This window comes from Henckelia pumila, chromosome 2, assembly GCF_033568475.1.
Source record: "Henckelia pumila isolate YLH828 chromosome 2, ASM3356847v2, whole genome shotgun sequence".
NCBI classification, from domain to species: domain Eukaryota; kingdom Viridiplantae; phylum Streptophyta; class Magnoliopsida; order Lamiales; family Gesneriaceae; genus Henckelia; species Henckelia pumila.
Genome location: NC_133121.1, coordinates 43,167,052 through 43,184,278, shown reverse-complemented (window position 1 = coordinate 43,184,278; position 17,227 = coordinate 43,167,052). Strand labels below are relative to the sequence as shown.

Below are 17,227 nucleotides of genomic sequence, written 5' to 3'. Positions count from 1 at the left end.
TAACAGGAGGAAAACCCGAAATCTCATCAGGAAATACATCTGGAAATTCATCCACAACAGGAATACTCTCTATCCCAATGCTCTCAGCGGACAAATCAACTGCATAGATAAGGTAGCCTTCCCTGCCAGACTCTAGAGCTCGACAAGCTCTCAAAGCTGATACCAAAAGCATCGGGGGTCGTGCTCCCTCTCCATAAAAAAACCAGCTCTCACTCCCCTCCGGATGAAAGCGTACTAATCTCTGATAGCAGTCCACTGAAGCTCGATAGGTAGTCAGCATATCTATTCCCAGAATGCAATCGAAATCATCCATTGCAAGGACCATGAGATTCGCAATCAAAATGTTACCCTTGAACTCTAAAGGGCAACCCATCACTAGACGCTTAGCCAAAGCAGATTGGCCCGTCGGAGTAGAAACAGACATCACTACGTCTAGTGCAATGCATGGTAACTTATGCCTCTTAACAAAACGTGCAGAAATGAAGGAATGAGATGCACCAGTGTCAATAAGTACAAGAGCAGGTATACCATAGAGCAGAAATGTACCTGCGATGACTTTCTCATTCTCCTCCACTGCCTGATCATGCCTCAAGGCAAACACCTGGCCAGATGCTCGTGGCCTCAAATGAGAACTCCCAGCTGGCTGTCCCTGTGACCTCTGCTGAACGGTGGCCTGAGAACCAGATCCTGAACCAGAACCAGAACCGCCTCCCCCAGATAGTGGACAATCCCTCCGGATATGACCAATCCCTCCACAACGAAAACAAGCTCCGAAAGCTCTACGGCACTTGTCGGATGGATGGTTCTTCCCACAGTGATCACACTTGTCCTTCTTACCGAAACAGAGAACACTAGCAGAGCCAGAGGAAGAAGAAGTAGATCCAAACTTCTTGAAAGATTGGGCACGGGGACCCAAAGAACTCGCAGGTCTCGACTGAGAGAAAGACCTGTTCCGCCGAATGCTGTCTTCTTCCTGGTGACAACGGCTCACCAAACCCTCGTAGGACATGTCGTCACCAACCGCCACACGGTCATGGATCTCAGGGTTAAGGCCCTGAAGGAACAGATTATACTTCATCTCGGAGCTGTCGGCAATCTTGGGGCAATAGGATAGCAAATCAAAGAACTTTTGCCGATACTCATCAATAGACATGGCTCCCTGTCGCAGACTCAGTAGCTCGCCCGCCTTCGACTCACGGAGTGCAGGAGGAAAATACAGCTTCTGAAAAGCTGTGCGAAACTCGGCCCAGGTGGCCACTCCTCTCGCCGCAACAAAAGGTGCAGAAGTAAACCTCCACCACCTGCACGCACGTCCATCCAGAAGATAACCAAGGGTCTCCATCTTCTGCTCCTCGGTGCATTGGAAAGTCTGAAAAGTCGTTTCCATGCGGTCTAACCAGTTCTCCGCATCCTCCGAAGACTCACCTCCAACCAAAGGCTTAGGCCCCATCTGCAAGAATCGACGTACACTGAAATGGTCCTCATCTCGATGACGATGGCGGCGTTCCCGACGAGGCTCCCGGTCGGCATCACCCAAACGCCCACCAATACTGCCATGAGAACTCTGGTCATCACGATCCGCCATCTACAAAATTAACCTAACGGTTATCTTATGTAGAATGTATATCCCAAGAATACTTTGCATGCTCTGATACCATAAATGTAGTGACCCTTACCTGGATCACCTACTAAACAGAACTTAGGCATGCAATTAACTTAATTAAATGTATATCAGAATAAAACTACGAAAACCATAAACATTATACAATCTCAAGACAAGGAATTTGTAAATACCCAAATATTATACAACCAGATCGAATAGCTGTATCAATCCAAATAACAACAGAATATAAACCTAGGCGAAGCTCCAGCTGGCCAACAACTAGCTAGCCCCTCTTGGATCTCCCTGCCTCGTCCAATCGCAAACCTGCCCCATGGAATATGGTGTCCAGAAACACAGAGTACGAGACGTGAGCATAAAACGCTCAGTACGAGAATATGAGTATACATGCATGCAAAGTGAACTCCCTATAAACTCGAGGTCAAGGATCAGATAACAGAGACAGACCGTGCCCTGGTATGTAGCACGCTGTGCCATCGCTTCAGGAGGTGGCTCCCATACCATAATACCAGTGGATATGCCGGACCCAAATCGATGGAAATCCAACCACTAACAGGATAGGGAAAAACCCTACTAACAGACATCTCGAAGAAGATAGCTCATTATGCAAATGAATGCAGCATAAATCAATGACATATAAATCATGCAGTCACATAATACATGTATACTTAGTCAGGATATCTCGAACAGTACTTTCGTACCTCAAATCAGTGCAAGCTCTACCAACTCTAGGTCCACGCCTATAGTCTGCTCTACACTGCCAAATGATACTACTATCATTATAGTGCTGTAAAAGCCTTTACTTAGTTATTGCATACTCCTAAATATTTATGGGAAGCAAAAGCTATACCTTCGTCTGTCGTTAGCCTTTTGATGTCGAGTGCCTCAAAGCTAGGCCACAACTCCGCTACGACGCCTGGATCGCTATGCCACTTCCGGATTCCCCACGGGATGCCTAGAATTCCCTAGATCTGAGTTAGAAGGCTAAGGAATTGAGAGAGAAGAGAGGAATTGGTGCACTCAAATGTGAGCTCGGCACCCTCTATTTATAGACGACGATCGGAACCTCCGTTCCTCGATCGGAACGTCCGATCCCGACATCGGAGCTTCCGTTCTCGCTTATCTGCCATGTGTCAAAATCTCACTGGTTGACTTCGGATAAGGGCGATCGGAACTTCCGATCCTGATCGGAGCTTCCGATCCTGCCACACGTCATGCCTGACGTAATTCGATCGGAGCTTTCGATCACTCCTTCGGAGCTTCCGATCCTGTTCGGAGCTTCCAATCTTGCCTTCGGAGCTTCCGAACCATTCCCAAGTAATTATGATTAATTCCTTAATCATTGATTTTGGTTACGGGCTACTACATATTTTAACCTCGTGTTTGTACCATTTTTAAATTACATACATCAGTATGTATTAATTCAAGTGGCGTAGTACTTCTCATGACAGTATGAAATGGAGTTTTAATCATTTTCGCTTCAACACAAATCTCACACTTATTTTGTGGATTTCTTTTAAACGTAGGTATTACATTTAAATTTTCAATTCTTTGCAACGTGTTGAAGTTAACATGTACTAGACGTTCATGCCATATATCATAACTTTCAGTCATGTAAGCGTAACCAATAACTTTATTCTTCGCCTCAGGGCGGATAATATTCATTACATTCAATTTAAAGAGACCAATATCTTGGTACCCTTTACCAACAAATACACCGGATTTTGTTAATACAAATTTATCAGACTCAAACACCATTCTAAAGTTTGCCTTGCTCAAGAGAGAACCCTAAACTAAGTTCTTCCGAATGTTTGGCACCTGCAGCACTTTCTTGAGCGTCACCTCTTTGCCCGAGGTCATTTTCAACACCATGTTTCCTACTCCAACAACTTCAGACGTTGTGGAGTTTCCCATGAACAGCTTTCGTTCCCCGAATACATATCTTTATCGGCACAAACGTGGCTCGTAGAGCCGATATCGATCCATCATCCTCTTCGATCATCCACCATGTTGGTCTCACAAATAACGGCACTTAAATCAATATCATTAATTTCTAAAGGTACATACCTTTCTTGAACCATGTTCACTTGCTTTGGTTTCTGATTTGCATTGGTTTTCTTTGGAAGTCGGCAATCCCTTTCCATATGATTCGGCTTTCCACAGTTGTAGCAACTTCCCTGAAATTTCTTCGCTTTCCCCTTTGGCTTTCCATCATGGGGGCGCTTCCTCTTATGACTCGTACTAGACTCCGCCAGATTTGCCTTGGCCTTGGTTTCCATCTTTTTATGTGACTTGGCCTCGGTATTTCTGTTGTCCTCCTCGATGCGAAGTCTCACGATCAGATCTTCAAGTTTCAACTCCTTACGTCTGTGCTTAAGGTAGTTTTTGAAGTCCTTCCACATCGGAGGCAACTTCTCAATGATAGATGCGACTTGGAATGGTTCATTGATTTCCATCCCTTCGGCCAATAAGTCATGCAAGATGATTTGTATCTCTTGCACTTGACTCATCACAGTTTTTGAGTCTATCATCTTGAAGTCCAGAAATTTTCCAACCACAAACTTCTTTATTCCTGCGTCTTCAGTTTTGTATTTCTTTTCCAAGGAATCCTAGAGTTCCTTGGCCGTCTTGACAGAGGAGTAAACACTATAGAGAGTGTCATCAAGGCCATTCAATATGTAGTTTCTGCATAGAAAATCGATGTGGTTCCATGCATCAACAGCGGTCCTCCTTTGGGTGTCAGAATCGCCATCAACGACGACAGGGGGATCCTCCTTCAGGAATCTAGACAGATTCAATGTGGAAAGTAGAAGAGAATTTTCTGCTACCAACGTTTGAAGTCGGCACCAGAAAACTTAGGAGGCTTTTCTCCATGTGCAGGGGCGAAAGCGAGAGGAGTGAATGAAACGTTAGACATCTTCAGAATCCGAGAAATACAAAATTTTTTCTTGCGATTGTTATGAGGGTGTACTCCGAATTCTGAAGAAACTTGTACAGCAACAGCAATAAAAGCAGCAACTAGTCGAGGCGAGAGAATCTCTCTATCCGCAAGACGAAATTGCCCATTAACAGTGCTTAAACGTTGGCGGCAATCGTCTCTAAGATACAACGACTATTCAATCGAGATATAGCAGCACAAAAAATATCTCGATCTTCGTCGAACTAAAATATGTATCAACTTTTTCTTTTGTGAGAGAGAGGGAAGAAGAGGGAAGAATTCGCAGAGAAATATGATATTCAATCGTTTGATGTTATCAGATATTTCAGATCATCTCTCTGTGTTATAACAAACATATATATATACTATGACTCCAAAATACACGATTTATGGCGTAAGGATGCAACCCATGACAGAAAAAGACCAGAAAGAGACGCAGCTTTTCGGATTGTAGAAGGCGCGCTCGGTCGGTTATTTTTGACCGATCGAGCACCCTACTTTTGACAGAATTTCTGTCTCTCTCAAATAAGGGTGTGCTCGGTCGGTAAAATTTGGCGGACCGAGCGCCCAACTTTTCTGAAACCCACTGTCTCGCAAGGTGAGGGCTGCGCTCGGTCGGTCATTTTTTACCGCTCGAGCGCACTAAATTTTTTTTCTTTTATCAATTAAATTTTATCCAAAAAGAATAATTGATCATAAGACCTCGCCTCTCCTCGCCACGCCGAGCCGAGCCGGCCGCGCGCGCGTGTGTGTTGCATCGGTTAGCGTCTTGTTCCTTTACAAAACATCCGGTTCCCTAAGGGCCCAATCCCATAATCCAAAGTTGGATTATATAAGGTGAACTAAAAATTGGAGTTGTTCCAATGTGGGACAACCAATTCCCCATTTTCCTCCAATTTATTTCACCAAATTCAAATTATTTGTGACACTTGAGACAAACTTTTCAAGCCATTTGGGACAAGCTTTTCAAGCCCATTATTTACACAATTCATTCAATAACAATTTCCAACACATCCACCATGTGGATCATTTTGATACTTCATGGTATTGATTGATACATCAACTAGGTGGTCACATGTTAGTTTGTTAGCATCTCAAAATATAGCTTTTGCTAGATTACTTGGGCAAATAATTAAATTACGAGCTCAGTTTTCTGATCACTCAATCAAGGAAATTCGCCTTGATAATGCTGCTAAATTCAAATCACAAGAACTTGATGACTTTTGTATGTCGATCGGGATTTCAGTTGAGCATTCAGTTGCCCATGTTCATACACAGAATAGTCTTGCAGAATCATTTATTAAAAAATTGCAATTGATTGCTAGACCGCTACTCATGAAAACAAAACTACCATCTGCAGCTTGGGGTCATGCTATAATACACGCTGCATCATTGATTCGTGTGAGACCAACTAATTACCACCAATACTCACATCTGCAACTTGCATATGGTCAAGAACCTGAAGTTTCTCATTTTCGAGTATTTGGTTGTGCGGTACAAGTCCCTATCCCACCTACACAACGGACCAAAATGGGTCCACAACGTAGACTTGGAATTTACGTTGGATATGATTCATCATCTATCATTAGATATTTGGATCCTTTAACAGGTGATTTATTTACTCCAAGATTTGCAGATTGCCACTTTGATGAAACTGATTTTCCAATTCTAGGGGGAGCAAAGTTGTATCCTGAGGAACAACGAAAAATTTGTTGGAATGAGAAAATATTATCTCATTATGATCCCCGAAACAATCAATGTGAGAAATAAGTTGAAAGAATTATTCATTTGCAAAGAATTGCAAATCAATTACCCGATACTTTTGTTAATATAAAAAATATGACAAAATCATAGACACAAGTAGAGAATACTTCAGTGAAGATTGATGTCCATGTAGGACCATGTAATACTTTACCCGCAAACGAATCTAAAATACGCCAGAAGCATGGTCGACTAATTGGTTCGAAGGATACGGTACCTAGAAAAAGAAAGGTACAAGATAAAGAAGCAGTTACAGCTCCAAAAGAAGCAACTTTACATCATACAACAACATAAATAAATGAAACAGATGTGAAAAACATGATTCATGAAGAATCACAATAACATGAAAATATCGAGATTTCGATAAATTATTTGATATCTCGTAAAATATGGAATCGAATTAATACAAACATCGATGATGTTTTCACTCTAAACGTATTCCTTGATATTATGCAAGACAATAATGGTCCCGAACCACAATCTGTTAAAGATTGCCAACAAAGAAATGATTGGCCAAAATGGAAGGCAACTATACAAACTGAATTAGATTCTTTAGAGAAACGTAAAGTGTTTGGGCCCATAGTTCAAACACCTAAAAAGATAATTCATGTAGGATACAAATGGGTGTTCGTCAGAGATCATTGCAATGCATGAAGCAAGCCGAGAATGTGTATGGTTGAGGTTCATAACACAACATATTCAAGAATCATGTGGACTACCAACAACGAAAGATATTCCGACGACTATGTTCGAAGATAATACTGCTTGTATTGTACAATTAAAAGAAGGAAATATTAAAGGCGATCGAACGAAACATATTTCGTCAAAGTTCTTCTACACGCACGAACTTCAAAAGAAAGGTGATATCGATGTCCAACAAATTCGCTTCAATGACAATGTAGCTGATTTATTCACAAAAGCATTACCAACATCAACATTCAAGAAATTGGTGCAGAAGATAGAGATGCATCAATTAAAGGACATTAGGTGATTGAAATCAGGAGGAGTATCAAATGTTGATACTCTTTTTCCTTCGTTCAGGTTTTTTTCCACTGGGTTTTACTGACAAGGTTTTAACGAGGCAGCATTAGACTCTCCACCAATCATCTAAGGGAAGTGTTATATATAGATAATATTTAGGTGATTGATATTGTGTAATTCCTTTTGTGTAACATTCTCTCTACCCTATAAATAGAGATGTATAGTTGAAATGAAAGTTAATTGATTTTCACACATCTTTTCTCTATTCTATTTCTCCACTTTTTCATTATCCTCATCTCTTTTCTCCACTAAATTTATAACATCTCTTTTATTTTTTATTTTTTTTATTTTTTTGAGGAAGTGAAGTTAAAAAAAAAACTTGGTAGGTTATTATCATAAATTTATTGCAAATGGTTATCCAAACACACAATTGGGCCTTGAACAATCCTGTTTTTGTTTTTTTTAGGAAAAATTATTATTATCATTACCAGAAGTTGATAAACAGAACATTTTCTTTCACTAACATTACATTTTATCATTTAATAAATATTAATTTAAGATTCTCCAACTTTTCAATCATATGGGAGGCCATTTAGTTTTATGTTTTACTAAAACAATTTATCCTTGCAAGTGTCTTGTATATAATAGTTGTCACGTGATTTGAACTAAAAAATACGGCACCATTAAAGCATGAAATAATTTTTTTATTTTTTTAAAAAAATTTAGAATGCATGAAATGGTTTTGTAGGCTAGGAATAGTGTGTGGCAGCAATGGTGACACACATACGGATTGAGATTGGGATTGGGATGACTTTGAGACGAAAATAGAATCGGAAAGCTGCCACTGAACATAATCAAACAAATTGTACAGACAAGTTATACAGAAGGACATTTGCATAGTGCATACTACTCTTGAGAGTATTCATAGTGTAGCCACAGGCACAAATTGATCTACAAACATCATATTAGTGCATAATACATGCATGAAATCCACTTCTTGGAGTCGTGTTACTGCCCCAGTATATCCGATATCGACTTGTTGATTGTTTGAAACAATTCTTCCCTGCATGCCAAAATTATCTGTCAAACCAACATGGACACATGACAGATATCCAAGTTTGTAAGGTCAGAACCGTTGCAAAATGTATATATTACTAAACATCATGCTTAAAAGGCGACCGAAAACCGTAAAAATAATAAAGATAATTTGTAATCTGTGAAAGGTTCTGATGAAAAAGCAAATAAGGCCATGCCATTATCATACTACTCCTGAAAAGTTAAGATAAGTTCCAAAATTATGAACCCTAAAGCTAATATTTTATTTACAATGGAACGTGTGGAAACTACGTTGGTAATTGAACGGTGCTATGCTGACTTTGGAAAAAATTCTTACCGATCGGGTTTGTACAAGAGATATCGGTATGTGAACCACTGAAATGAGAAATTCTCAAGTTAGAAATCCAGAAAGGCATAAACCGAACAAATGGAATATAAAAGGTGTTAGTGTGCAATTGTCCCACATCGCTTCAATAAAATTCTTAAGAGTTGCATATATGAACTTGAACAATCATCTCCCGAGAGCTAGCTTTTTGGTTTGAGTTAGACCCAAATCCACCATCTTTTAACAAAAGATCTTTAACAAAATAAAATGTCTAATTAATTTTCTGACTATTATTAGACTAGTGTACCTCTTTATATGATCGATCATATGAAACATATCTTTTTATGGTAGTGTGTAGTACGAGGAAAAGCTTAAAAACACTATTTGGAAGCAATGGGAAACACTACCTATATCACATCAGCTTTCATAATCCATATCTATCTCAAAATTATTTCCGAAAATTTCTCAAAACTTTTGAATTAAGACAAGTTGAAACCTCAACCAAATACCACCATAATCTTTTTGCTGAAATATGCAATGGAATCTTCACCACTTTAACTTATCTACACCTATATGTTACAGAAAAAATCCCAAGAGGAACCACTGTTGGTCTCTTTTATATGTCATTTTTTGTTTCTTCCAATATCTTTCTTAAAGTGTGTTAGCGTATAAATCTCTCTTCTTTCTTTTGTCCAATATCCAGCATGTTTAGTTATCTATTATAATTGTAACAATGAATCCATTTAATAGTAATATGAACCATCGGATCAATTTCATAATATTTTCTTAACTATCTTGCTATGCCTTTTTATTCTTAAAATACCATTTATGTACTTAAAAAATGTTGCAACTGTGAAAGAATTATGGAACCAGTTACTTCAATCAACAGAAAGGAGTCATCTTTCCCTTTCATTTCTCTCTCCGCCCCTTCATTCCATTTATTATTTTTGCATTTAGGCCATTTTTATACTAATTGTTGGCCGATGGGGGGTGGAAACTTGGCTTCTTTTTGGAAAAAAACACGGAAAAGGCCATACTGATGCAGGTGAGGAGCTATGCAGTGCTGAGCTCATGTTTTAATGTGACTAACAAGCCACCTTTCTAGTCATCACAAATTCGTAGGGATAAAAGAAAGAGCTGAGCTAAGGAGTTCCTCAACTAAGTTCAAGGTATCATCTGGGTTGAGTTTTTCAGCTCAACTGGAATTAAAGGATTAAACTGAGCTGGGACATTTCCCTGCTAAACTTATCTCCACTCAGCTGACATCGATCCGTGCAATATACAAAGTATTACTGTGGGGCCTTGCCAATCATCTAAGGGCTTGTCCCGAAGGATATATGGATATCCACAATAAAAGAAAAAAACCAAAATTACATTAATTTAGGGAAAACCAATGAGTATGCAACATTAATGGTATAAACTACAGAGATAAGCCATTCACAAAAATAAAGATACTCACAGATGAATACACTATCCCTACGAGCTCAAGAAAACCTGGGACTAAAGGAACTTTGTCGATGGCCTGTTTTCAAATCAAAGACAGCGGACAGAAATTAAAAGATGAATTAAACCGTTAAATCAATTCAAATATATAGAAAATAAGTGCTTGCAACTCTACATGAGGAAAAAAGTGTGGAGTTCTGAACCTATAACGGATGTAGATAGTAAATAAGTCATGTTAACATTAGATTAAATAAAAATGACAACAGCAAAAGTATCTTATAAAAGTGCAATAGGGAAGCAACGCTAGAAATAGTAGCCAGAAAATGCCACTCGGATGAATTATATTACATGGAAAGTTGGCCAACAACTAGGAGTCTCCATCACAGAATCTAGGCAAAAATGATACTAATCTCACGAGTAAATCTAGAAGTGCATTAAAAAAGGGGTAAATAATAATGTTTATTAAGAAGAAAATGGAGGTCAATAGTTTTGAGGTACTAATGCTTTATGTCACTTTGGCCATGCAACTTTACTTTATCATGTAAAATTATCTAGTCAATTTTCAATGCACAACAAAGCATCTTGATCATGCGAAAAAAATTTACCGATACGAGATTTATAGCCGCCCACAAACCCACAACTCCAGCAAAACCTAAGCCAATCAAAGCCACCCGATCTTCAGATTTGTCCCACTAGGCGAATGAATAAAAAGGAGAATATTAGGAATAATACAAAAAGAAAAATGGGAAACTTCATCATAAAAAAAAAAAAGAATGGAACGTGGACGAATATTGTGGATGACTTACAACATTTTGAACAGACTTGACAATTGATGCTTCCGAGCTTTCGCCTGTAGCTTTTGATTTTACATCAAGGCGATCACGTATCCCTATGAAAAATTACAAAGAACAGTCAAAGCTAAGCTGAAACAGAAATCTGTAATGACGCAAATTATATCTATGGAATGTAAAGTCGTATGTTACGTTCCATTCATGAAATACACAAAAATGACATCTGTAGACATGGCAAGCCAAGAGAAGCCTCAAAACCAAAAGTTACAAACTACAGTGACTTTTCAATGATATTCCCATCAAATTCATATGTGTGCATTCACTCATTATCCATTTACCTTCATAATGAGGATTCTATCCTCTTCAACTACACAAACCACAACCACCAATTTTCGAAATTGACATTTGTACATTCGTGAAGTATGGAACTAACTATAACAACTAAAGGACAACTAACTATAACAACTAAAGGACACTTCACGAATCCACAACATTAAACTTACTTGTCCTACTTAAATTACCAAGTAAATCACCTACACTGACCCGATTAGCCTTTTCCTAGATAGCCATCGCTGAATCGATTCCCACAGCATCAATGGAAGGACACAAGCAAAAGAGGTGAATTATAAACCACAAAGACCAGCTCCCAAAAGACTAGCCTCCAAGACATGAGAGGCCCTGAAGCATGTTAACCACGCCATTATATTTTTGTTTTGTAACCAAAGTGGGGCGCACAATAAAACCTCTGTTTCCACAAACTCAAACTACTTGTCAAGTCCTAAATCTACGGCAAACACTAAATTATCTTTTTCATCACAAATTGTTTTATGAAAATATCCCAACAATGAATTGTCGTAGCCACAATTTCCAAATATGAAATCCGAGCTTCATCATACCTTAAAAAATGCAGCTTTTTAAAACAAAATTCAACATTGTCCTAGACTCTACTTAGACTGCACACGGTAAGACAAGATGGATAAGCAAAAGTAAAACTAGAACAAGTTTATCAAATAATCTGTTCCCTCGTGTACCTCACCAATTTTGTAGTTTCTACCAGTATAATACAGAATTCGCTAGGTTGTGGTGGTCTTCCCTGCATCTATATGGGCCATAATTTCTATGTTGCGACAGTACTTTAATGGAACCGTTCTCTTCTCCTCTGCAGAAAGTTTAAGCAAAAATCTTGTTCTTTAGAGTTCCAATACCAATCAACTTTAGAAAAGAACAAGTTGCTCTCAACGGCTCACTTAGAATTAACCAGACAAATCATGTTTCAACAGCTAGTAAATCATCAGATAGTTTCAGGATAGGTATTTTTAAAACATATAATAATAGAGAAGAGAAGCTGATGCTGAAAGATCATTTGTTTTCGGAGAAAAGGATAAATGATAATGAAAAGTTCACAGAAAAGAAAGGGTAATAAGCATTCCATAATTCGCATGATGACCAATGATCTTGAGCTAAGAACACTAGTTATCTAACAATTGATAACGAAAGTTGCAATCAATGAAATATGAATAAAAAACAATTCCAAATAGACAAGACCCAGAAACGAAATTTACACCAAACACAAAAAAAACATGAAATTGCTAGATTAATACCTAAAAGGACACCACACAAGAAGTCATCTAAAAACAATTTGTACAAAAAGAATAGGAGAAAAGTGGGAATACAGGGATAAAGAGTTCACCAGCAGCCATAGCAAAGACAGAGAAGTTGTTCTTCAGCTGTTTATGCCGAAAAGGCGACATCTTGGCCGGCTCAGGGCTGAACCTCATGGTCCCCAGAAACGAAGAAGTAAGGGCACGAGCTCTGGAAGCAGAATCGGCAATACGACGTCGCGTGGATGGAGAAAGAGGCGGCACGGACCTTCTGGAAAAGCCATTGCAGTTGCAGAGGGAAGAAGCATTGGACGTGGCGGCCATTGACATTTTCAGCAACGATTCAGCTGATGCTGCCGCCATACTTCTTGCACTTGGATAATGCAAACCCCAAACGAATGGGCTTTCCGCTTTTGTGGAGAGTAAAGAAGATTTTTTTTAATTTTTTTTTGAAAATAAGTAAAGAAGATTTTTGTGAGGTTCAATTCATTCACAATTTTGGCCATACGAATTTCGGTTTTCTTTTATTTTATATTTCGCCTCTCCCCGTTTCGTTTTTGAAATTATGACTCTCTCGCAAGATGTAAAATCCTTAGTGACATTTTATTAATTTTAATTTAATGATATTTGATTTATAAATTTTAGTTGTTATTTTTTATATTTATTAGTATCTTCAATTAAAAAGATTTGATCGATTCGTATTGAGATATAATTATTTTTAAAGCTTGAAGACCTATCTATATAAGGACTATTACATGCATATTAGAAGATGGATTAACAGAGAAAATAGCGCATAACAAATTGAGAGGTTGATCAAGATTTTTTTAAAGAAGTTTTACATTCGGTCGTTGTTATAACACTTATTGCAAAGTGTTGGTAGAAGACGTTTCTCTTGTTATCAGATTTCAACACTCAGGATTAACACTCTATTGTTATCAGATTTCGACGCTCAGGATTAACACTCTATTGGTTTTATTATTTTTGTTGTTATTTGTTTTTAGGGTGTCATTTATTTTGTAATGTCCAAAAGACCACTAGTTCAATCACGATAATTTTAAAAGATTTATATGAATTTATGTGTTTTATTCATGGAATTTAATTGTTATGTTTAAATTTTATATGATGATATGATTTGCCTGATACTTATGTGTTGCAAGTTATTTTAATGTTTTCAGGTTTGGAATTTAATTCTGGACCGAAAAAACGAGTCTAGCCCTCGAACGAGTTAAAAAAATATTTCATGTTTAAATTTTAATTTAATGTTATGCAGTGTATTTTATTTGTTGAGTGAGAGTATTTTTAAAAATAAATATTTAGTTTGCAACTAATGAGCCGAATTTTAAGCCCATTAGTCACAAACTTAGGCGTTAAACTTTTTACCTCATTCATTTTCTTCCTTAACGCCGCATACTCCCTTCTCATCTCCTTGTCATGTTCAATTGTACCAAGGCTAGGAATATTCATCTTTGTTCAAGGCTAGATCGCTCCTAAAGTTCAGGTTAAATCCAAACGACGATAATCAGGCAAGTTTTAACGTTTTTAAACCACCGTTCAAGAGTATAAATATGTTTAATATGAACCCTAGGTAGATTTATGGTGTTGATTGATGCATGATGTTAGAAAGTTACATGAGTATGTTGCATAATCGTGAAGCGTGATGCGTTCCTGATGTTTTCGGTGTAAGTTTATTGAGATTCAAGGGAATCTATGTTGAAAAATCAGAATTTTGATGAGGAAGTTTCGAATGTGAGGTGTTGATTCAAATCTTTGAAAAATTGTGTTGTGTGTGTGGATATTTTGAAGTTTTTCATGTGTTTGATGATATTTTTCAATGGGTAAGTGTTCAAACTTGAAAAGGAATGGATTAATGTCAAAGAAGTCAAGAACAGGCAGAAACGCGCCCTGCGAGCGGGCAGCCGCACCAGTGCAGGGAGCAGCGCTGGGGCCCGTTTTCTGGCGCCCTAGCACTGCTCGGTCTATCCTGGCCAATTTAATTTGTTGTTTTTGAGTCCTAAAATTATGTTTATGATATTTTAAGGTGTTTTAAGTATTTTTAAGTGTGCTTATGCAAAAAATTTTAAGTTTTTGATGTCCGGGGCAGATGAAACTAGGGATGTAAATGAGCCGAGCCGAGCCGAGCCGAGCCGAGCCGAACAGTATCAGGCTCGGGCTCGGCTCGTTTGACAGAAATAAGGGCTCAAGCTCGATCCAAGATTTTATCATAAGGCTCGGGCTTGGGTCGTTAAGCAGACTTGTTAGAGAGCTCATTTTCAGGCTCGTTAGTGAGCTCATTTTCGGGCTTGTTAAGCAAGGCTCGTTAGCAGGCTCGTGAAGAAAGCTCAGGCTCGTTAAGTGAGGTCGTTAAGCAGACTTGTTAGCAAAACTCGCTTTTAGGCTCGTTTTTTGGCTCGTCAGACATATAACAGAGCTCGAGTTTGATTCTTTTCGATTATAATTTTTCGATCAAATTGACTATAACTTGATTTATAAGCTTATCATGATCTAAAACTTCAACCTCCAACACAGCCCAATTCGAAAAATCCACCAATTTTATTTATTAAAGTTTTCGATCTTTATGAATTTACAACATCATTACTAACTGCTCAAGTCATGATATATCTTAAATCTCCAAATTTATAATAGATCAAATTCTATATGCAAATTTGAACCACAATCCTTCGGCTGCTTTCAATCTGTACAAGTTCAATGTGCACTATCCTATGCTATATAGTACATAATTGTATTCATCTTTTCAAAAATTTCACCACACGATTAAATAATTAATAAACTCAAAATTCAAGCTTCGTTATTCTTTATATCTTTCAAATAAAATCTGAAGCTTCCAAATAAAAATCCTAAACCCAAGTTTCGAGCACTTAATTTTGAAGAAAATCAACACAGTCAATGCTTATTTCACAAATATATAAAACTTTATTGTGTGGCTTAATTATTATAATATGTATTTTTTTTAGATTTCAAAAAAATGTATATTTATTTTAAAATATTTTTAAAAAACATCACACTATATTTTTTATAATGAGATATAAGCATTACTTGTGATACGATCTGCCCGTATATGAAATATTTTATTTAATGATATTATATAACTTTATTAAAATGTTGTGCATATATACATATATTGAGTTTACAAGTTTTAACTCAACAAATTTAATTTAGATAATTTCACAACTTCTTTTAACTAAAATTTTTTAATATCATTAATCTATCACATATAGTTCTAATTCTTGTAATACATTTTAAATAAAATTTTTATTTCAGTTCTTTAAAAATGTATTGATTGAATTGTCATCATTAGTAATATTGCACATAGAAATATTTTATTTATTGTGTTTTTAAAAGAATTTTAATACAATGATTTTAAAGTTAAAATAAAAAATACAAATTATGGCTACATCTTATATATTATAAATTCATCTTTATTTCAACAAAGTATTATGTTCTAATCATGTCATTTGCATTAATATTAATATTTTTTTTATTTTTCCACTCAAACTCAAACTAGATAAAGTCACATAAATTAAATGAACATATTCGTGAGCCTCCGAAACGAGCCAAGCCCAAGTTGGAGCTCGCAAGCTTCCTAAACGAGCCGAACATCCATAAGCTCAAGCTCGGCTCGTGAAAATTTTCGAGCTCAAAATCAAGCTCGGACTCGGCTCGATAAGCTTACCAAACGAGCTCGAACGAGATTTCTACCGAGCCGAGCTCCGAATAGCTCGCTAACCATTCGGTTCGTTTACATCCCTTGACGGAACGACTCACGTGGATCGATTATGCTATGTAACGCATGTTTACGTCTTGTACCTTCATGAAAGATATTTTTCCATGACAGTCATGAAATGTTATGAAGTATTTTATGCATGAATGATTTCCATATCGATTTTATCATGCATGAAGTTTTTACGAAAAATTATGAACAGTAAAGGATGAAGTTTATGGCCATGAATGTTATGATGATGCATGAGAAATATTTGATGTTTTATGTGCTCTTGTGGTAGCAATACGGGACTGGTACTTCGAATTGAGCTCCGGAGAGGCCTTTCCAAATATGTGCTCATGAGACATAATGATAAGACTGGCGTTCTAGAATGAGCCTCGGGGAGGACCTTTCCAAAGAATGAAAGTTTAAATGCCCGATGCCATGTGGTAGTTGTACAACAAATCCGTGATAACAGGAACAAATGATGTGCTCAAAATGATGTTTGCCACAACTACATGTATTTCATCTTCATAAATGTCAAGTTTTTTTTATTTACGTTCATATAATGCTATTATTTTAAAGTTTCAAGTGTTATGTACGAATTTTTGTATGCATTTTTTTGATGAATTTTTAGACTCACTATATTGGAATGGTGCAGGTAATAATGATGTCGATGAATTTATTGACGAAAATGGGTCAGGGCATGAAGATGAGCAAGGGGTCGGTCTGGTGGAATGTTGGGTTCTCAGCAGCTGAAGAGACAATGTGAAATTTGACCTATCTCATCTCAATTCAACTTAATCTCTTGATTTTAGGGAAGAATGGGTCAAACAGTTAATAAATAAAAAGCAACGGGTAGATTCGGTCACTTCCTAAGCTTGTACAAGTCATTCGGTTTATTTTAACTTCAATTGGATGGAAGGATCGATTGCAAAAAATGACGAAAAATTGAGGACCAGATCAGGTCATTTGAAAAATGAGGGACCAAG

At 37.4% G+C, this 17,227-nt stretch overlaps 1 protein-coding gene across 1 annotated transcript; it reads right to left on the bottom strand.

The window, feature by feature from the left end:
* Positions 1 to 8,122: 8,122 nt before the first annotated feature.
* LOC140883397 (protein CURVATURE THYLAKOID 1A, chloroplastic) lies at positions 8,123 to 12,952 on the bottom strand. The gene is made up of 6 exons (XM_073289846.1): positions 12,607 to 12,952; positions 10,932 to 11,014; positions 10,731 to 10,817; positions 10,142 to 10,204; positions 8,695 to 8,732; positions 8,123 to 8,364 (listed from the first exon to the last, which is right to left on the bottom strand). The coding sequence occupies exons 1-6, from the start codon at positions 12,878 to 12,880 to the stop codon at positions 8,310 to 8,312; spliced, it is 600 nt and encodes a 199-aa protein (XP_073145947.1). The 5' UTR covers positions 12,881 to 12,952; the 3' UTR covers positions 8,123 to 8,309.
* Between the last annotated feature and the right edge of the window lie 4,275 nt (positions 12,953 to 17,227).

Bases quoted from the DNA above. Each gene is read 5' to 3' on its own strand.
- LOC140883397 (XM_073289846.1), bottom strand. From the start codon at position 12,880: ATGGCGGCAGCATCAGCTGAATCGTTGCTGAAAATGTCAATGGCCGCC. The intron at 10,818-10,931 runs GTAAGTCATCCA...TCATTCGCCTAG, and splicing joins TCAAGTCTGTTCAAAATGTT to TGGGACAAATCTGAAGATCG. The intron at 8,733-10,141 runs GTGAGTATCTTT...TTCTCATTTCAG, and splicing joins TAGGGATAGTGTATTCATCT to TGGTTCACATACCGATATCT.